At 36.6% G+C, this 20,265-nt stretch overlaps 1 protein-coding gene across 4 annotated transcripts in view; it reads left to right on the top strand.

Moving 5' to 3' along the window:
* GNAL (G protein subunit alpha L) overlaps positions 1 to 20,265 on the top strand; it is a 153,389-nt gene that overhangs the window by 98,036 nt on the left and 35,088 nt on the right. For all 4 annotated transcript variants that reach the window (XM_016119872.2, XM_016119875.2, XM_016119874.2 and 1 more), the window contains one exon: positions 6,468 to 6,565. In XM_016119872.2, coding sequence (XP_015975358.2) covers positions 6,468 to 6,565 — 98 coding nt within the window. The remainder of the gene's footprint in view (positions 1 to 6,467; positions 6,566 to 20,265) is intronic.

Raw genomic sequence — 20,265 nt, 5'->3', positions numbered from 1 at the left:
ATCCCATCCCGCTTCTCTTCTCGTTTTGTCTTTTCAGCTGTCGCCCTTACGCTCACACATGCCCCTCCTCCCCTGGCCACTGTGTGCTCAGCAGACCCGGCCAGCTTCTGCCTTGAAGAATGGTTAACCCACACAGAGCAGAGGAGAGGAAACTGAGTCTCAGCAGTCAGAGCCTCTCAGCTGGGATTTGAGCCCAGGCACTCAAATACCAAAATCCATGCTCGAACCATAAATCTTGTTTTATGATTCCTCTTTAGACACCGTTAGTGTATTTTACACTAAAATTTTTCCAAAGAAATATGTATCTAATTCTACAGCTGTTGTCAGTAGGAGGATAGCAAACTTGCTTCTCAAGACACTTGCTTTCAATCTAGTCTTCTTCCTCAAAAGAGGGGTTCTTCTCTTCTTTTTACCTCTCAGTACATAAAACAGGATTCAGAGTGACTAAGAAGACCAAGAATAATACTTTAAAGTGTTATGTAATTTAAGCTTGATGTTCCAAAGAGAATTTTTGTCAGATAACTTTGATAGAGCCTTGTCTGGAAGCAAAGACTAAAGTCGTGATTCTTTGAGTCTCTTATTCCTAATGAAAATACCTAATTATTTTATTTCTGTTCCCACACAAATAAGTTTCTCTTGTGAGTCTCTTTGGCATGCTTCAAATGCACAGTTTTCTCAGAGAATTAGGATTTTACAGAGAGAATCTTAGGTATCAGAGTGGGAGTATTTTGAAGGGGAAAATCAAAAGCTAGAAAATTAATTTTGTGGAAAAAAAATGCTTGAGGAAAATTGTGTTGCCATCACTATAAAATATATTTATTTAATTCTTTATTACGGGTCATGGATCTGATTACTAAAGCTTTATACTGATCACAGTTGTTTTGTGAGATTATAAATTACAAATAAAAATATCTCTAACCAATCTTATTGTATCTTTTTAAAGATACAATACAAGTGTAAGCAGCAAAAACCATGAAGCCTTGCAAGGTGGGCAGTGAAGATCTCTTGGCTAAGTCCTCTTGCACTTTGGAACCACAGGGAATTCAGATTCTACCCCAGGCCTCATGGGTCATGCTTTTGGGAGAAAAACAGAGAGAGGCCGGAGCTGTGTAGGTAACTTTCTATGCACAGCTACACAGGAAGAAATTAAAAGCTACTAGAACTAATAAGTGAAGTTAATAAGGTTGCAAATCAAATGCAGAAATCAATTGTATTTCTGTGTACTAGCAATAAAAAAAAAATCCAAAAATGATGTTTTAAAAATATGTACATTCAAGATACATCCACAAAATAAACTACTTAGAAAAAATTTAACAAACAATGTGAAAGATCTGTACACTGAAACTACAAAACATTATTGAGAGAATTTAAATAAAACACAAATAAATAGATATATCATGTTAATGGATAAGAAAATTCATTATTGTTAAGATGGCATTCTCCCCAAAGTGATATAGATTCAATGCAGTTTCAATCAAAATGCCAGCAGGCTTTTTTATAGAAATTGACAAGTTAATTATAAAATGTATATGGAAATTCCAAAGACCTAGAACAGCCAAAATGATGTTGAAAAAGAAGAACAAAGTTGGAGGACTTAACATTACTATCTTTAAAACATACTACAAAGCTACAATAATCAAGAAAGTATGGTGTTGACATAAGGATAGACATATAAATGGAACAAAATTGGGAGTCCATGAATAGGCCTACATGTATATGGTCAATTTCAACAAAAACACCAAGGTAAAGCAACAGAGAAAGAGTAGTCTTTCAATAAAAGACTGAGAAGGTTGGATATCCTTATGGAAAAAAAGTGAAATTTGACCTTTTCCCTGATAGCATCTCCAAAAATTAACTCAAATGGATCATAAACCTGAATGCAAGAGCTATAACTCTAAAACTTTTAGAAGTAAACTTGGAAGAAATATTTTTGACTTTGGATTAGGCAAACATTTCTTAAACACAGAAAAACATAAATACTAAAAGGAAAAAAATGATTAATTGAACATTAGCAAAATTTAAAACATTGTTCAGCAAAAGATGTTTGAGATAATTAAATTGCAAGCTACAGTTTGGGAGAAAATATTTGCAAAACCTATTGCTAACAAAGAACTTGAATCTAGACAGTTTTTTAAATCTCTTACTCTTATTTTAAAAAGTAAAACTCAATAATAAGACATACAATATTTTTTAATGGAAAAAAATATTTAAAGGCACTTCAAAAAGACCATATGCAAGTAGCCAACAATTACAGGAAAAGATGTCCAACCTCATTGATCATTAGGGAAATGTAAGCTGAAACCATAATGAGATGCCACTACATGCCCACAAGAGTAATTAAAATTAAGAAGACTAACAAAACCAAGTATTGGTGAGGATATAGAGAAACTAGAACCCCTAGATATTGCTCTTGACAACATAAAACAGAATAGCCACTTTGGAAAACAATTTAACTTTAAAAAAATTTTTAAAGTTAAACATTCACCTTCCATATAACCCAGCAATTCCACTCCTGGGTATCAACCCAAGAAAAATGAAATTACAAGTCCATACAAAAACTGATACACAAATATTCCTAGCAGCACAATTTTTAACATTCAAAAACTGTAAATAACCCAAATGATCATCAACTGGTGAATGAATAAACAATTGTGGTATATCTGTACAATGGACTAGAACTCGGCAATTTTTTTTAAAAAGAACTACACACACACACACACACACACACCAAAATGGATAAATCTCAAAAATATGCCGAGTGAAAGAAAGCAGACACAAAATGCTATTTATTAGATTTCATTTATATAAAATTTCTAGAAAAGATAAAACTTATAGAGACAGAAGCAGATTAACAGTCTGGGACCTGGGATGTAGATAGGACTTAGCTCCAGACGGTGAGGAGGTAATGGAGGTCTTCCAAAAATTAATTGTGGTGTTGGTTGCATGACTGTTTAAGTGGGTGAATTTTATGATATGAAAAGTATACCCCAACAAGCTATTAAAAATTATTCTAAAAATAGTTAAAGTAGGCTGTCCTAAGGGGGAAAAAATAGAGTTTAGTTTGTATTATAAATTTGCTATTGTCCCAACTGGTCTCCCAGGCACTAGAGACTGCCATTGACCAGAGAATGAAGAAGCTAGCTGGACTCAGAGCATGCTTTTGAAACCAGGTTTGACCATTTTCTAGTCTAGTAAGCTTGAGCAAATAGAAAGTATCTTTAATCATTCCCATTTCGATATCTGTAAAATGGGAGTTGAATCACCTACATGGCAGCTTGTTTGACATGTAAATGATACCTTGTATCTAAGAGCCCTAGAACATCCATGCTTCACTGTAGGGAAGATATGGGCATGGGGACTGCTAATGACTTTAAATTCGTTTGTTTGATTTTTTTTTTTTAGCATAGTTTTTGAAAGCTGTTCCTAAATAGAATTTTAGACATACTACATTAAATTAGATTTGAAAACGGACAGAGATTTTAAATAACATAATCATAGTGTTGCCAGACATGACAGATCCCACATAGACTTTTAACTCAATATATATCAGATGTCTGAAGAAAAAATGACAAATCTATTAAATCATTCTGCTATCCAAGGGATAAAATTAAGTAGGTGTATTTGAAATGAATCAAATTGAAACTCGAGCTTTAGAAAATCCAGTTTAAATGGCTATTGACCTGAAACTGCCTATTTCTAAGGTCCATTGGATTATGGTAGTGAACATTATTCACTACGTTTCCATGAAAAATTATGTTAAACACATTTATTCTTCAATTTGTTCCAGAAAGGATTTAGAGCTGCTCAAAAAGTTTTAAAATACGTTAATAAAGTAACTGAAAATACAAGAGAATGAGGCTAGGAACATGAGAGCAAGTCATGTGGAACCAAAAGCACAGTTAGTACCCAGAGCATAGGGCAAAGCCCTTCACGCGGGGACTGACCCCAAAACGTGACTTCCAGGCCCATAAGAGTAAAAGTTAATAATAAAATGTAAAAAGCTGTTGCTTGAGAGATGCAAATACAAAAAGTATTCCTGACACTAAAATTTGAGAGAAATATAACTATAAGTTGTCCTAGAAAGAATGTTGTGCACAATAACATTTTTACACTCGATGCAGTGACGGTTTCCAGCAGCCACAGTCCAGGGCACTGTGGGAAAGCACCTCTGTGTGTGTAGCTGGAGCTTTCCCTCCGAGCCGCTGGATAGCCTTCACTTCAAGAAATAAGAAATATGCTTTGGATTCTTATTTCAAAAAAGAAAAAGTGTACCTCGAGTGTCAGTGTAACCAAAAAGTTATTTTATTACATTAGCAGAGCTATTATACAAGAATTTTTATTGCACGTCTTATTATCATATATTTATTTTCATTTTAGAGCAGTTATAAAGAGCTTAAAAGCAAAAGGAAAATTTGCTTCTCATCTGAGAATTCCGTTAGTATTGAGTATACTTTATATATAAAGGAAGATGTAGACGGCATATAGATTTAAATTTCTTTAGTTAAAAATCAAAACTATGCTGTAAAATTTTTAATTCTTTTAAAAAGTAAGTTTAGGTTTGATATTGTTATAATTTTAATTTTCTATAACATAATCCAAACTCTTTTGAATAAGAGTAACATAAATGTTCCTGTATTTAGTTTGCTGAATGTATGAAGATCCCAAAGCAAGTCTCATATTCAGTTATTCAGAAAAAAATTAAGAAATGCCACTTAGTAGTTTCTTTCCATGCTCTCAATTTCTATATCCTCTCAAATGTCAAAAACAGATTACATTTCACTGTGAATTATTCTCTTTTTTTTTTCAGATATATGCACACACAACACTGAAATTATTTTTATTTAGTATTCATCTTAATTGCTAATGGAGGCATACTAAAATTATTCCTCATATTTATTTCCCAGTTGTAGCAAATGTATAAGAATTCTAGCCTGGTTCTGAATAAGTGTTTAGTTATCACTAAAAAAGTTGCATTGGCCAACTGAATATTTAATGATTTTACAGAATTATTTCTTTATGTATTTTTTAGTTGAAAGAGTGGCATTGTGGCTATGATCTTTTAAAGGCTTTATGTTTTAAAAATAATGTTGAAATAGAACAATATGGTATAAGATAAAAACTGAGGGGTTTGGCTACTCTCCTTTATACAGAGACAGTCCCTTCATTGTCAACTGTGGACAGTTTGGATTTGTTGATGATGATGACAGACGATAGATACCGAGGCATGTGACATAACTTTAAAGATTGTTCCTGACACTAGGAAGTTAGAATAGGATGTACTAAAGCCTAAAGAAGCTTAAGTTCAGGGCTCCTCACTCCTACTCCCCCTTCCAAGGTTTTGTACCTAATTTGTATTCATAGTTTTGTTTTCCTTTTTTCGAAGAGGGTGATAGAATTGTATGAGCATCAGGCCCCACAATACTTGGATTCATCCTTGTACGGAACTGTGAATCTCTGAGAAAAATAGCAACACTTCATTTTTTTCCTCCAAGGACCCTGTGCTGATTCTTAGGGAGCGTGGCAGCCATGATGACCAGAAAGGCCTTGCTGGCTTACCAACCAAGTTGCCCCAGACACTTCTGTGCAGATCACAGGAGGAAAAAGGTGCTCCCTGGTGTTGCCGTGAGGGGAAAATGACTGATGTGGGAAGAAATGTAAATATTCTAACAAAGGGTTTTGTGAAAATCTATATTTAGCAACTACTATATAGTCACTGGCACTGTTAAGTTAATTTGGGTAATTTTGGAAATGTGAAGTTCTAAAGCTGCCTTTTACTTTGAGATAAGGAATGTTCTTGTTTCAGAGTTTGCTGCTTGTCTTGGTGGGTGAAGTTAAGCACTGTGCCTGCACAGATTTGAGTGAATGAGAAACCGCAGTTCACACTTAAGTCATAGTGTTTAAAATTGTCAAAAATCAGTAAATTACTATCCCCAAAGAATATAATTTAAAGGTCTTTTTCTTAAAGAATATAATTTTTAAGTTCTTTTTCTTAAGTACCTAATTCTTCGAGGCCATCCACTCAACCATGTCTTTTCATGATCATGGCTTACATAGGAAATTTTAAATAGCGGCTAAGACAGAACTTAACCTTATAATAGACATGTTTTTTCATTGTCGAAGTGGCAGTTCCACTAGTAAAGTTATTGAGCACAAAGAACTTTTAAATTGTTAGTTAGTTGCTTTTCTCATTAATGCACGTCATTAACTTTTGACTTATAATTTTCATTTGAGGGAACTTTCTGGAATGATCAGCATGTTTGACAAGTTGATTTGAGTGATGATAACACAGATTCATCCATTTTCATCACAACGAACGAGGGATTTGTGCATTTCACTGCATGTAGACTCCCACAAAGAAAATAATTCATGTGTTACCTGCAAAATTGAAAGGGCAGTTTTTTTTACTATTAACTTTTGAAAGATTATAATACATGCATGCTCTTATTCGTAACTTTTTCAAATTTTAGGAATTCTTCGATCATGTGAAGAAACTTTGGGATGATGAAGGTGTGAAGGCATGCTTTGAGAGGTCGAATGAATACCAGCTGATCGACTGCGCACAATAGTAAGTCTGCTCTGAGCCGGGCCCAGGCCTCTTTGAAGATACGATTGCACGTGTGGTTGGTTGTGCTATCTCCCAGGATTGCTGACATCTCTTGAGTGCAAGGAGCAAATAATTAACATCTCACTAGAGAAAATAAGCTTTTAAAATAAGGCATGTTTAGTAGATAGAAAATTGAAAATCCAATAGGAATCAGTTTCAGGGAAAAACCAGAAGGATGCTGTATTCATTTTATCTTGATCATGTTTTCAGTTCTGTTCATTTTTTTGCTCCTCTACAGTTATAGGCATGTTCGTCAATTATAATGTACTTAGATATTCATTATTATATTTTAATTTTGGAACAGGGGCCCCCAAATTAAATTTTAAAATATCAACATCTGCAATCAAGCCCAAGCTCTTACTTAAAGTAATAAGTGATACGCATTAAAAGTAGACTAGAACCTTGAAAGTAGATGGTGATTAATATAATAAGTAAATATTTGATGAAAAATATAATGACGAGAAATAAGGAAAGGACCCATACCGAGGCTAGCTGATTATTTTTCTCTGAAATGCGTATTTTCCTATTTTCTTTTGCCACTTCAGATTCATTTTATAACTATTAGAGAATAATGGTCTCCCAGGAGAATGTTAATCAAGAAGTTCTAGATAATGTTTGCTATCATGATAACAAAAACTGAATTTAACTAATTGTTTTTACGTGACTCTTCAGGCAGGAAGAAATGGGCACTTTTACATTTTTAGTCTGTAAATTCTAAAAATTCATACATGTGGAAGAGATTCCATAAGCATAAAAATCTAGGAACTTACAATATTTGGAACCAAATAATGCTGCTATATTGACTTCAAGAAGAAAACAGTTGTTTGGCCCCAGCCCTTTCTCATCCATAGGAGTTCAGGCACCATCACCTTGTGACAGGCACTGAGAAGGGCCAATGGCAAGGGCCTGAGGAGGGGACGCTGGAAGCCAGGCACTGACAGGAAGCCAGTCTGGGCGTGAACGTATGAGTAATGGAAGAATGGCCATGAGTGAGAGAGGTCAGTGCAGCCAGACCCTCCCAAGTACTGAAGCCTATGCAAAGAACTTGGATTTTTCTTCCAAATGGAATGAGTGACCATTGGTTCCATGAGTGTGGCTGTCAGGGTCACTCTGGCTACTGTATGGAGAATTAATAGAAGAAGAGAGATCCCAGTGGAGTGCCTTGAGTCAGGTGGTAGCCATGGAAGTGAGCCCTGGGTGCCGATGGGACAGAACGAGATGGTGGATTGGGCGAGAGAACCAGAGGAAAGGGGGCATCAAGGATGACAGTGCAGTGCGTCATGGTGCCATTTGTTGAGAAGGGGAAAACTGAGAGATGCTGTTTATGGAAGAACAGAGGAAGGTATCAACAAGCTCCGTTTGAAGAGGTTAAGTTTGAGATGCTAAAAGGATTTCTAAAGGGGGTGTTCAAGCAGACAGTTGTGGGAGCCTGGAGCTCAGAAGGGAGACTGGTGATACTAGCATGGACATTTTCAGCCCACTATATACAAAACCTTAGAAATGCGTGAACACAAGTGGAGCTGGTGTAGAGAGTGGAAGGTCCCAGACGAGGAGGTTAAATTCCCAGGAGAGATGCAGCACAAATCTGCTCCACACACCCTGAAATAACCAACAAAAGCTTTGAATGAGCCTCCACAGCATATGCTAAAGAAACTATTTACTAACTAAAAATTTTTATTAACTGGAAAAATATTTTAAAATTTTTATTTCCTATCACCCTTAAGAGTCTTTCAAGACTTACCTTAAATCTGTATTCCCTTTTTACATTGGCCACGCCCTTAAGTTTACATTTGTGAAGACACTACTGTGGTCACTCTCATGTCATTGAGTAGGTACGTTTGCTTTCATTCCACAGCTGGATCATTCAGTCCATGAGAGCCAGGCTGGATTAGATTTGGGTGTGGGAATGAGGAAAGGTTTAGCGCTCAAGTGCAATCTGAGAAGGTCCTTTATCCTTTCCTTCTACTCTTATTCACTCTTTCTCTAACATGTCATTTCGCAATCATTTAAAAGCCATGACGGAATTATATGCTAACTCACAATATTTTAGAGATGGAAAGGATATACTAAGAAAATGCTAACAACTGGAATTTCTAGCATAGCTCATAATAATATTTAAATTCGTATACATTTACATTTAAAGTCGATGTGGAATATGTGTTTTATCATCATTTTCGAGTATTTCTTGAGCAAAGACATTGTGAAGGAACAACACAGTGCTGCTCAATGTCAAATTAGGAATTTCTCCTTCTTAAAAAAGAACCATTTATTGTCATTCACACATCACCATAGTTATAAAATTGATGATTTAATTTAAAATAGAACATGCAAATCTAAATTTTTAAAAGAAGTAGTTAGGATTCAGTTGACAATAGGTAGTTCAGATTCAGATCTTACCTCTGCCACCAACCATTGGGTGAAGCTTTGGGTAAATTACTTTAATGGGAAAAATCACATGACCTATTCTCATACAGTCATTGTAGGATTAAATAAGTAGATATTCAAAGTCCTCAGAATAGTGCCTGACACATAGTGAGCCCTAAATAGCTCTTGCTATTATGTCACCAGTGTGGAAACTGGGACCCCGAAAGTAAACTAAGACAGCCAAGATCACAGCTTCCCACTAACAGATAAGATCACAACCAAGATCTGCTTTTCTTCCAGTTCTGTCCTTTCACATTACCAAGAACCACAGACAATAACCACCTTGTGAAAGAGACTCTAGGGCATGAAGTCAAGACTCTCCTTCCAGGCTTGTCAGGAATAAAACACCAAATCATCCTTTATGCTCTCTTAACCTGACATGGCAAAATCACAGAAACCGTTTCCCCTTCCGTACCTCACTATCTAAGTAACTTCAACCATTCTGCTTTTTTTTTTATCCATTTTAATAAACATGGGAATCAAGTTAGATCAGTAACCTTTGTCTCTTAATAACAATATCTTGTTTTTCCTATACACTCAAATTTTGAGATAGAGGGTGGTGGTGAAGGATTTCAAAAACAAGTAATATTTCAATAACATTTGTTAGACCAACAAATGCTGCCATACCTTTTTTTAATGTTGCCAAATAAGATGTTAAAGAAATATAAGCTGCTTCCATCTTCTATCACCATCCATTCGTAAAAGAAAAGTCATTTCAACATCAAATCGGTGAAGGGACATGCTCTCCAGGGAAAACCCTGGGACTGCAATACGCCAGCCATCTTGTCCAACCCACGAGATTTTTAATTACTGAGGGAATGTGTCTAACTGATCCTTAAATACCCAGCTCCTACTTGAGTGTTCTTACATAAAATAGGTACTTAGTAAGTGCTATCTGAAATAAATGAATTGGCAGAATGGGAGCCCCATATTCACTGTGGCACTAATAGGAAAAGCTGGCCCTGTGCCTTTAAAAGTGCACGCCCCACCCCTCCCCAGACTCACTCTGGAGCCCCTCTTCTTTCCCCTTGCACATTCTCAGTATTCCAACATGGCTTTTTTTCCCTCTCATCTAAATTTCTTTGAAAAAGATCTGACTTGCATCTTGGTATAAATATAAGTCACGGTGTTACCTTGCTCAACAGCAATGATTTTCAACCTTAATTCTTATTATGATGGGAGTAATTCTAAGCCATGCTAAAGTAACTTCGTCCGTGGCAGAAACCACAGGAATATTTGGGGGTAGAGATACTTCCCAGTGATACTGAAATTCTGTTAAGGCTGAGCTACTGATGAAGAATCTAGGGACAGTCTCACGGGTCCTCAAAAGCTTAAACACAGATGCCCAGTATCTTCACTCTTGGATATATAGCTAAGAGAATTAAAAACATATATCTGCACAAAAACCGCAGCATTATTCTTAATAACCAAAAAGTACAAACAAATCAACTGTCCATCAAATGATGTGTGAATAAGCAAAATGTAAAACATGACACAGCGGAATATTATTTGGCAATGAAAAGGAATGAAGCACTGTGCTACAACATGAATGGACCTTGAAAACATTATGCTGAGGCAAAGTACCCTGACACAAAAGACCACATATTATATGATTCCATTTGTATGAAATGTCCAGGTTGGGCAAAACCATAGAGAGAAGGTAGATTAGTGGTGGCCAGAAGTTTGGGGGCAGGAGAAATTGAGAGTGACTGCTAATGGATACAGAGTTTCTTTGAGAGATAATGGGAGTGCTCTGGAATTAGACAGTAGTGATGGTCACACAACCTGTGAATATACTAAAATTCACTGAATTGTATACTTCAAAATGATAAACTTACGTTATGTGAAATTATGTGAATTATATCTCAATCTAAAAAGAGAAAGATTATATAGAAAGAAGGACCCAGGGCAGGAAAAGCAATGGGAACACTGGTCAAGATTGGCAGTGGGGCAGTCCCCTCACAGAGCCAGAAGTCAGATGAATGTCTAAGTGTGCATTTATAAGGTCTGCTTCGTCATACAGACACAGGCACACGCCACTCCCCAAGCCTGCAAACACATACAGGCAAGTAGGAGCCCTCAATTTATAAAGCACCTATGTTATACAAATTAAAAGGCTATTAAGATTGATGTTATGCTATTCGACATGGGAAGAGTGGGAACTTATTCAGGCAACTTCAAGAAAAGAAAAACTTGTTCTGAGTCTCTCAGAAGCCACTACTGAATCAGGCACTGCGGAGACTGGCTCTTCTGTTCCTGCTGGCTGGGTGTTTCAACTTCTCTTTCCCTGTCTGCTCATCTCATCCCTTCTTTCTAACTGCAGATCCACTCCATCATCTGCAGGCCAGATCTCAGAGAAGACAGAGGGTGTCAGTTCTGCTAATGTCCAGGTGGCTGTCCCCATCTAGCCTTGTCCCCAGCCCCTCACACCACCCTATTGGCCCAGTCCGTGGTCACTTCCATATCCCTGAGCAGAGGCTACGTTATGGCCAGGGCAGCCAGACTGCACTGTCCAACGCCAGGACTGACATGGCTAGAAAAGTGTGAGAACAATCACTACAACTAAGCTTTCAATATTGTACTTTTGGTAAAAACTGAGTGTCTTTGAAGCATCAAGTAAGCTGTGCAAATGACCACAGATTATATTTGATACACAATTCCCCAGGTCCCACTGTGAACATTAAAAACAATCTCTACTGCATTAGTCCCCAAAATGCATTTCCTCTAAGTTCTAATAATAAGTGATTATGTAGCCATGGAAACAGCTATTTTGGGAGAAAGAAAATCAGAGAAAATTGGATCTCTACAACAGGTTTATAAAATCAGACTTTGCTTAATGTAACTTGAAACTCTACAGCTCAGAGGATAGATTCTTATGCTTTGTACCAATTTATTTACATAAGAGCCTCTAGGAATACATCCACTTGAAAAATTGGTTTTAGTATACTCTCAAAGACAGAGAATATCCCAGAAAAAAGAAAAAAGAAAAGAGCAATGGGAAAGGTAAAGTGATTTTCTGCTATGTTCCCTGCCCGCTTTTGCTGTCTGTCAGGAGTCCTGGTGCCCATGTTTACTTCTTTGGCACCAAATTGGAGTGCATGCTCTTAAGTCCTTGAATCTAAGCTTTCAGGACAATCTGGAAATTATTAGCAAAAAAAAAAAAAAATGAAGTTTCAACTTCAAAGATGGTTTTTTGCAGAATGTTTTAAAATAAAAGAAACTATAAAATGTATGCTACCATTTACTTTTGAATTCATTAAATATATAATCAACCACCTGGGTACACATACTCATTTTTCTTAACTCTCATTTTGACCTTTATTTCTAGCCAAATTTATTTTCAGTTTCATTTTATCAATTTACAGAGTTGGAAATGTTCCTGTTTATGGACGGTACAGTAAAAAAAAAAAATTGGTATGTATGAAGAATAAATTTAGTGGCAGGGCTCTAAGTATGTAGACCAAATATCTCAGTGTAAATTGGTCAGCTCCTGGTTATCCATTTCGTCTATGTTCATTTGGAAACCCTCGTCCTGAGAAGGGTTTTGAGAGGGCTTGCTTAGCACAATATTTCCGTGTGAGCAGGAAACCTAAACTTTTCCTCCTATGTTTCTCCTTTACTCTGACACTGCTACCACACTCTCAACACTTCTGATGCCAGATGTGGGGAAGGGTGTCCCCACCAAGCAGTTCCCTGTGACACCAGCTGTTTGCCCTGCAATTTAACTCAATTCTGACACTATATACTTAGAGACAGTGTCAGACGCAAAGGTTAAGTGCTCAGTCCCATGAGACCGCCCCATACTTCAGGGGCCACTTGCAAGCAGTAGGCCCCCAGGTTACCCACAATTTCTGTCCGACTTGGCTACAATTCAGAGGTTTCAATGATCTCCTCCCCCTGGGTTCGATTATTTCTAGAGCAGCTCACAGAACTCAGGGAAACCCTTACTTAATATTTACCAGTTCGTTAAAGAAGTGATACAGGATACAGATGAACAATCTGAAGAAGAGGTACATAGGGCAAAGTTTAGGGGATCCCGAGCACAGGAGCTTCTATTCCCGTGAAGTTGGGGTACATCACCCTCCTGGTATACGCATGTATCCACCAACCTGGAAGCTCTCCAAACCTTGTACTTTGAGGATTTTTATGGAAACTTCATCAGATAAACATGATCCATCATTAACACCATTCCCAGCCCCTCTTCCTTCCCGAAGAATGGGAGCAGGGAGTAATGGAACTGAAATCATGGCTTGGCCTTTCAGGTGCCCAGTCCCCATCCAGGAGCCCACCCAGAGTCACCTTGTTAGAACAAAAGACACCCTATCACCCAGGATATTCTAAGGGATTTAGGAGCTCTGTGTCAGAAACAGGGTCAAAGACCAAATAGTAGAACAAAAGATGCTCCTAGGACCCTTATCACTTAGGCTATCGCAAGGGGTTCAGGTGCCCTGTGCCAGGAACCAGGGGCGGAGACCAGTATATATATATTTTTCTATTATCTCACACTGTATAAATTTATTTTTCAAATCTTTCAGAAAATCTACTCTCTTGAGAGGAGAATCCTGGTGGATTCCCATGAAACACCTCATTGAATCCTTAGACTTCCCATAGAAGAGAGAACTCTGGGACCAGGTGGAGTTCCAAGTCCTTGCCCTTAAAGCATGTCGCACTAGTTTCTGATGATGTTTCGCATTCACTGGATAGTGTTAGATTTGTTTTGAAGGCTATAACTATGGTTTAAAAAAATTTAATGTTTTTCTGTCTTGGAGCTATATTTTTCCACTTATCATTTAGAAGTAGAATCGTTTGTCAAACAGTATCCCACATGGGGTGTTAGTAGTGAGGAGGGATGAGTGGCAGTGAGGAGCCCAACTAGCCTTAGCCTCTCCTGGGCTCCTGCATGGCCCATCAGTTGGCACCAAGAAACATGAGGCTCCACAGGGCCCTGTTTAAAGACAAGGGCCAGTTTCCACAATTTGTAGCCATAGGACCAAACGCAATTTACAACAAAAACCAAATAGAACTGGTATTTTATTAGAATAAATATAGCACACCAAAGTGATATTGTATTAGAGTTCAATTTATTTTAGATGTTCGTATTGGTCACTTTTACTTTTTATAAGATCTCTTTGGCCACTTTGATAAAAACAAGATTGAAATTCAATATTCACAGATGACAGTTGAGTCTTTCACTGGGCTCAACATCCAGTTTCTTTCTGCTGGGGTAGGAGTATATGGAAATATGCTGGTTTATGTAGATGAGTAGTAGCAAATGGTAGCAAAAATGTGGAGTTTTCTTAAATTTTGCTTTGTAATCACAAGAAACATTTTAAGTTAAATTATGCATAAATGTGAAAAGGAGAATTATAAGAAATTTTATTCCAAGTTGAATTCTTAATAGCCTCTAACAATTTTTCATAGTCTTCAACAAAAACTTAAAATATGATAGACGCTTCAATTTTTAAAGGCACAAATACTGTCTGTAAGACAGAAATCTAGTGTGGAAATTTGTCACACTTTCTCACCTATGAAGTTGTGATGGTTAGGGTGGCCTTTGATGAGGCTGGACACTGCTTCCTATGTACCTGTGGGGACCTCCCTTCACTGTTATACTGCAGGATAGGTGCTACGTCATCTAAACAATGGCCAGGGTTCTACTACAAGCTTCCTTCCAAATAACAACACATCTGCAAGAAGTTGATATATGTGCATAGTATCTTGATCATTTGAGTTACATAGGTATATGCATGTGTCAAAACTCAGCAAACGTACACTTTAGATTTGTGTTTATATGAATCTAAATATTGCATTTTAAAAACCAAACAAATACTGATATCTAGGTAAAGATCCACCTACTAAAGTATTTAGGAGAAATTGTACTAGCATCTGCAATTTCTTTGAAATGCATCAAAAATAAGATGCATAAGTGGATAGATATATGATTTTTTTTACAGTAAAATGGTAATGTCAGAATCTAGATGGTGAGTATTTAAGCTTCACTGTAAAATTATTTCAAATCTGTTGTACATTTGAACTTAATCATAATAAAATCTAGGGAGAAGAAAAATATACATATATGTATAAATGTGATCAGAAGTCTAAAGAAAAACAATGTAGCAGAACAAGTTAACACATTAGTGGTACCCCACAAACTACAATATGGTGCTTAAGACATTTGTTTGTATGAGAGTATATATGTATAAATAGTTCTTTTAAGTGTTTGCTGAATTCTTTGAAACACTTCCAAGGAACCCAAGGAACTCAAGTTGAAAACCTAAATAGTACTATTAACAAAGTACACAGTTTGTGAATAACTTAAGAAGGCTGCCCTGTATTTCTAAGCTTCAAAGTATAGCTGCAAAATAGCTCATTATGATCAAAACTTACCATTTGGGGAGCTATTTTATGTACATTACATGAGTTAACATTATTGATCCTCACACTAATCCAAAGTCTATTTTTTGAATGATATTTTTAAAAAGAGGAAATGGAGGAAAAAACATAACACATCAAACCAAAATAACACACAGAAGCACAGGCAAAAGACTCAATAGATATCAGAGCTACCAGAAAACAAAACATAAAGTGGCTATAGGAAATCCTCATACACCAGTAATCACCCCAAATGTAAATGGACTGAACTCACCAATCAAAAGTCAAGGAGCAACAGATTGGATCAAAAAACAAAACCCAGCCATATGCTGCCTTCAGGAGACACATCTCAGCTGAAAAGACAAATATATACTCAAAGTGAAAAAATGGAAAATGATGCTCCACGCAAATGGCATCCAGAGAAAAGCTGGTGTAGCCATACTTATACCTGACAAAATAGATTTTAAGATTAAAAAGTTACCAAGAGACAAAAATAGTCATTTTATAATGATAAATGGGACAATACATCATGAAGACTTATAAATAATATATATAACCGATTAAGAAAATATGTAAAGAAACTGCTACCAGAACTAAAGAGAGAAACTGACAAAAACACAATTACAGTGGGGGACCTAAACAGCCCACTGTCAGCTATGGATAGATCATTCAAACAGAAAATCAACAAGGAAATGTTGGCCTTAAATGACACATTAAACCAAATAGACATAATCAACATTTACAGAGCCTTTCATTTTCGAAAACTAGAATATACTTTCTCCTCCAGTGTACATGGAACATTCTCAAAAATAGACCATATGTTAGGACACAAACTATCCTCAACAAATTTAAGAAGATTGAAATCATACTAAGCATATTCTCCAACCACAATGCTTTGACATTGGAAATCGACTGCAAAAAGAAAGTGGGAAAAACCACAAATATGTGCAGATTTAACAACATGCTTCTAAAGAATGACTGAAACAAAGAGGACACACCAAAAGATAATAGGGAAAAAGGAGAATGACTACACAACATATCAAAACTTTGGGGATACAGCAAAAGTGATAATAAGAAAGACCTTTATATCATTATAGGCCTATCTCAAGAAAATCCCCAAATAAACAACCTAACATTATATCTTAAAGAACTAGAGAAAGAAGAACAAATGATACCCAAAGTCAGCAGAAGGAAGGAAATAATAAAAATTAGAGCAGAATTAAATGAAATAGAGAACAAAAAGACAGTTAAGAAATTAATGAACAAAAAATTGGTTCCTTGTAAAGATTAATAAGATGGATAAATCCCAGGCTAGACTCACTAAGGAAAAAAAAAGAGAAGACTCAAATAGACAAAATCAGAAATGAAGAAGTTACATCAGACACCACAGAAATAAAGAGGATCATACAAGAATATTATGAAAGAGTATATGCCATAAAATTCAATAACCTAGAAGAAATGGACAACTTCTTAGAAATATATAACCTTCCTAAACCAAATCATAAAGAACTGGAAAACCTAAATAGACTGATCAACAGTAAGGAAATTAAAACAATCATCAAAAATTTCCTCAAAAGTAAAAGTTCAGGACCGATGGCTTCACTAGTGAATTCTTTCAAACATTCAAAGATTTAATACCTATTCTCAAACTCTTCCAAAAAAAATGAAGAAGAGACAATACTTCCTAACTCATTTTATGAGGCCAATATTACCCTGATACCAAAACCTGGCAAGGGTAACATACAAAAAAGAAAACTTCACCCAATATCTCTGATGAGCACAGATTCAAAAATCCTAAACAACATACTAGTGAATCAAATACAACAATACATATACAAAGATTATATATCAGAATCAAGTGGGGTTCATTCCAGAGGTGAAAGGATGGTTCAACATAAGCAAATTGATCAACGTGATACACCACATAAACAAAATAAAAGATAAAAATCATGATAGTATCGATAGATGCAGAAAAAACATTTGACAAGATACAGCATCCATTTATGATTAAAACATTCAGTAAAACAGATATAGAAGGAAAGTATGTCAACATAATAAAAGTCACATATGACAAACCCTCAGCTAATATCATACTTAGTGGTGAATAACTGAAAGGTTTTTCTCTCAGACCAGGAAAAAGACAAGGATGCCCACTCTCACCACTATTATTCAACACAATATTACAAATCTTAGCCCAAGCAATCAGGCAAGAGAAAGTAATAAAAGGCATCCATATAGAGAAGGAAGAAGTAAAATTGTATAGAAAACCCTAAAGACTCTGCCTAAAAAACTATTAGAAACAATAAAGAAATACAGTAAAGTTGCAGGAAGCAAAAAGTGTGCAAAAATCCACTGCATTCCTATATACTAACAATGAAATTTTGGAAAAAGGAATGAAAAAAATTCCTTTTGAAATTCCAACAAAAAGAATAAAATACCAAGGAATGAACTTAACAAAGGATGTGAAAAACCTGTACACTGAAAACTAGAAGAAACTATTTTAAAAATTGAAGAAAACACAAAGGTATTTCATGTTCATGGATTAGAAGAATCAACATCAATATAATGGCCATTTTACCCAAAGCAATATACAGATTTAACACAATCCCTGTCATAATCTGAATTATATTTTTTAAGAAATAAAACAAAAAATCATTAGATTTGTATGAAACCACAAAAGATCCCAAGTAGCCAATGCAATCCTGAGAAAAAAGAACAATGCCAGAGTTATCACACTCTGATTTCAAATTATATTACAAAGCAACAATAATCAAAACAGCATGGTATTGGCAATAAAAAAAAAAAGACACACAGACCAATGGAACAGAATTGAGAACCCATAAATAAACCCACATATATAGACAAGTAATTTTCTACCAAGGAGCCAGAAATATGCAATGGAGAAAAGAAAGCCTTTTCGATAAATTTCAATAAATGGTACTGGAAAAAAATGGAAAGCCACATACAAAAGAATGAAACTAGACTGCTATTTGTCACCATACACAAAAATTAACTTGAAATGGATCAAAGACTTAAATATAAGACCCAAAACAATAAAATACATAGAGGAAAACATAGGTACTAAATTTATGGACATCGATGTCAGAGAGGATTTTATGAATTTGACCTCAAAGGTGAGGGAAGTAAAAGCAAAAATAAACGATGGAACTATATCAAATTAAAAAGCTTCTTCAGAGCAAAAGAAATTATCAGCAAAACAAAAAGGCAACCAACAACAGAATGGGAGAAGTTATTTGCAAACAATACCTCTGATAAGGGGTTAATATCCAAAATATATAAAGGACTCAAACAACTCAACAGCAACAAAAACTAACAAATCCAATTTAAAAATGGGCAGAGGACCTGAACAGCCAAGAAGGCATACAAATGGCCAATAGACACATGAACAGGTTCTCTATTTCACTAGCCCTTATGGAAATGCAAATCAAAATCAGAATGAGATAGTACCTCATACCTGTTAGGATGGCTATTATCAACAAGACGAGGAATACATTTGTTGGAGAGGTTGTGGATGGAAAAGGAGCCCTCGTTACACTGCTGGCAGGAATGTAAGTTGGAATAGCCAATAGGGAAACAGTCTGGAGGGTCCTCAAAAATTTAAGAATAGAGTTATCATATGACCCAACAATCCTTCTTCTGTGTATTTACCCAAAAATTTTGAAAACATTTATTATAAGGATATATGTACCCCTATGTTCATTGTGGCATTATTCATGGTAGCCAAGACATGGAAACTGAAATGTTTTTTGATAGATGATTAAATAAAGAAGATGTGGTACATATATACAATGGAATACTACCCAGCCATGAGAAAAGATGAAATACTGTCATTTGCAACAACATGGATAGATCTTGAGAATATTGTGCTAAGTGAAATAAGTCAGACAGAGAAAGTCATATGTAGGATATAAAAACTGAAATCAACAAACAAGACAAACAAAAACTCATAGACACAGGCAACGGACAACAGTACAGTGGTTACCAGAGGGAAAGGGGGGTAGATGGGCAGTAGAAAAGAGTAAAGAGGGTTAAATATATGGTGGCAGAAGGAGACTTGACTTTGGGCGGTAAGCACACAATATGATGTACAAGAGAGGAAAAAAATATGGCATAGATGATAGAGGCTCTATTCATTCCTCTGGTGACCAAATCAAAGTTGTGATGGAAACAAGGAGCAACAGAAAAGAGAAATCACCTGGGATGAACAAGCCATACAGTTAGGGAGAAATCCAAGAAAGCACCCTGCAACAGCAGAAGGTAGGATGGGACGAGGATGTAGGGCTGCCAGGTCCCAAGGGGCTGAGTGAGACCGAGGCAGCGGCAGCCACAGACGCCTCTTAAAGGGACCACGTCCACGAGAAGATTTTCCCAGTGACAGACGTGCTCACTCTGAGCACCAGTGCCGATCAGCTGCACACAGGGGGCACCAGGGACTTACAAGGAGACACTGAGTTGTCAGACTGAGAGCTTAAGCGAGACTCGCTTTGTACAGAAGTGCCAGCAGTATCTATTGTTCCCTGTTGAGCCTTCCCCACTCCCAGTAGGGGACACAGTGCCACCGTAGCTGTGACATCATCAAACTGGATAATAGAGGTCGCTCCGCCCAGAGGATTCCCTGAAACCCCACCTCCCCAAACTTGCGTCCCTGCCCAAGCTACATCCAGGTATAGCCTCAGCGAGTCAGGTGCTCCTTGCTGAGAAGCACATAGACTCACACTGAAGGCAGCTGGCCTCGGTTTCTGGTGTGGCCTTTTGAGACAACTATAAGCACAGCATCTGAGGATTGCTTACTGAATCTTAACAGGTGGCCCCTGGAGGGGCACAGGCTTGGGCTAAATTTGGCC

This window comes from Rousettus aegyptiacus, unplaced genomic scaffold, assembly GCF_014176215.1.
Source record: "Rousettus aegyptiacus isolate mRouAeg1 unplaced genomic scaffold, mRouAeg1.p scaffold_m13_p_12, whole genome shotgun sequence".
NCBI lineage: Eukaryota > Metazoa > Chordata > Mammalia > Chiroptera > Pteropodidae > Rousettus > Rousettus aegyptiacus.
This window is presented reverse-complemented; position numbering and strand designations above follow the sequence as displayed.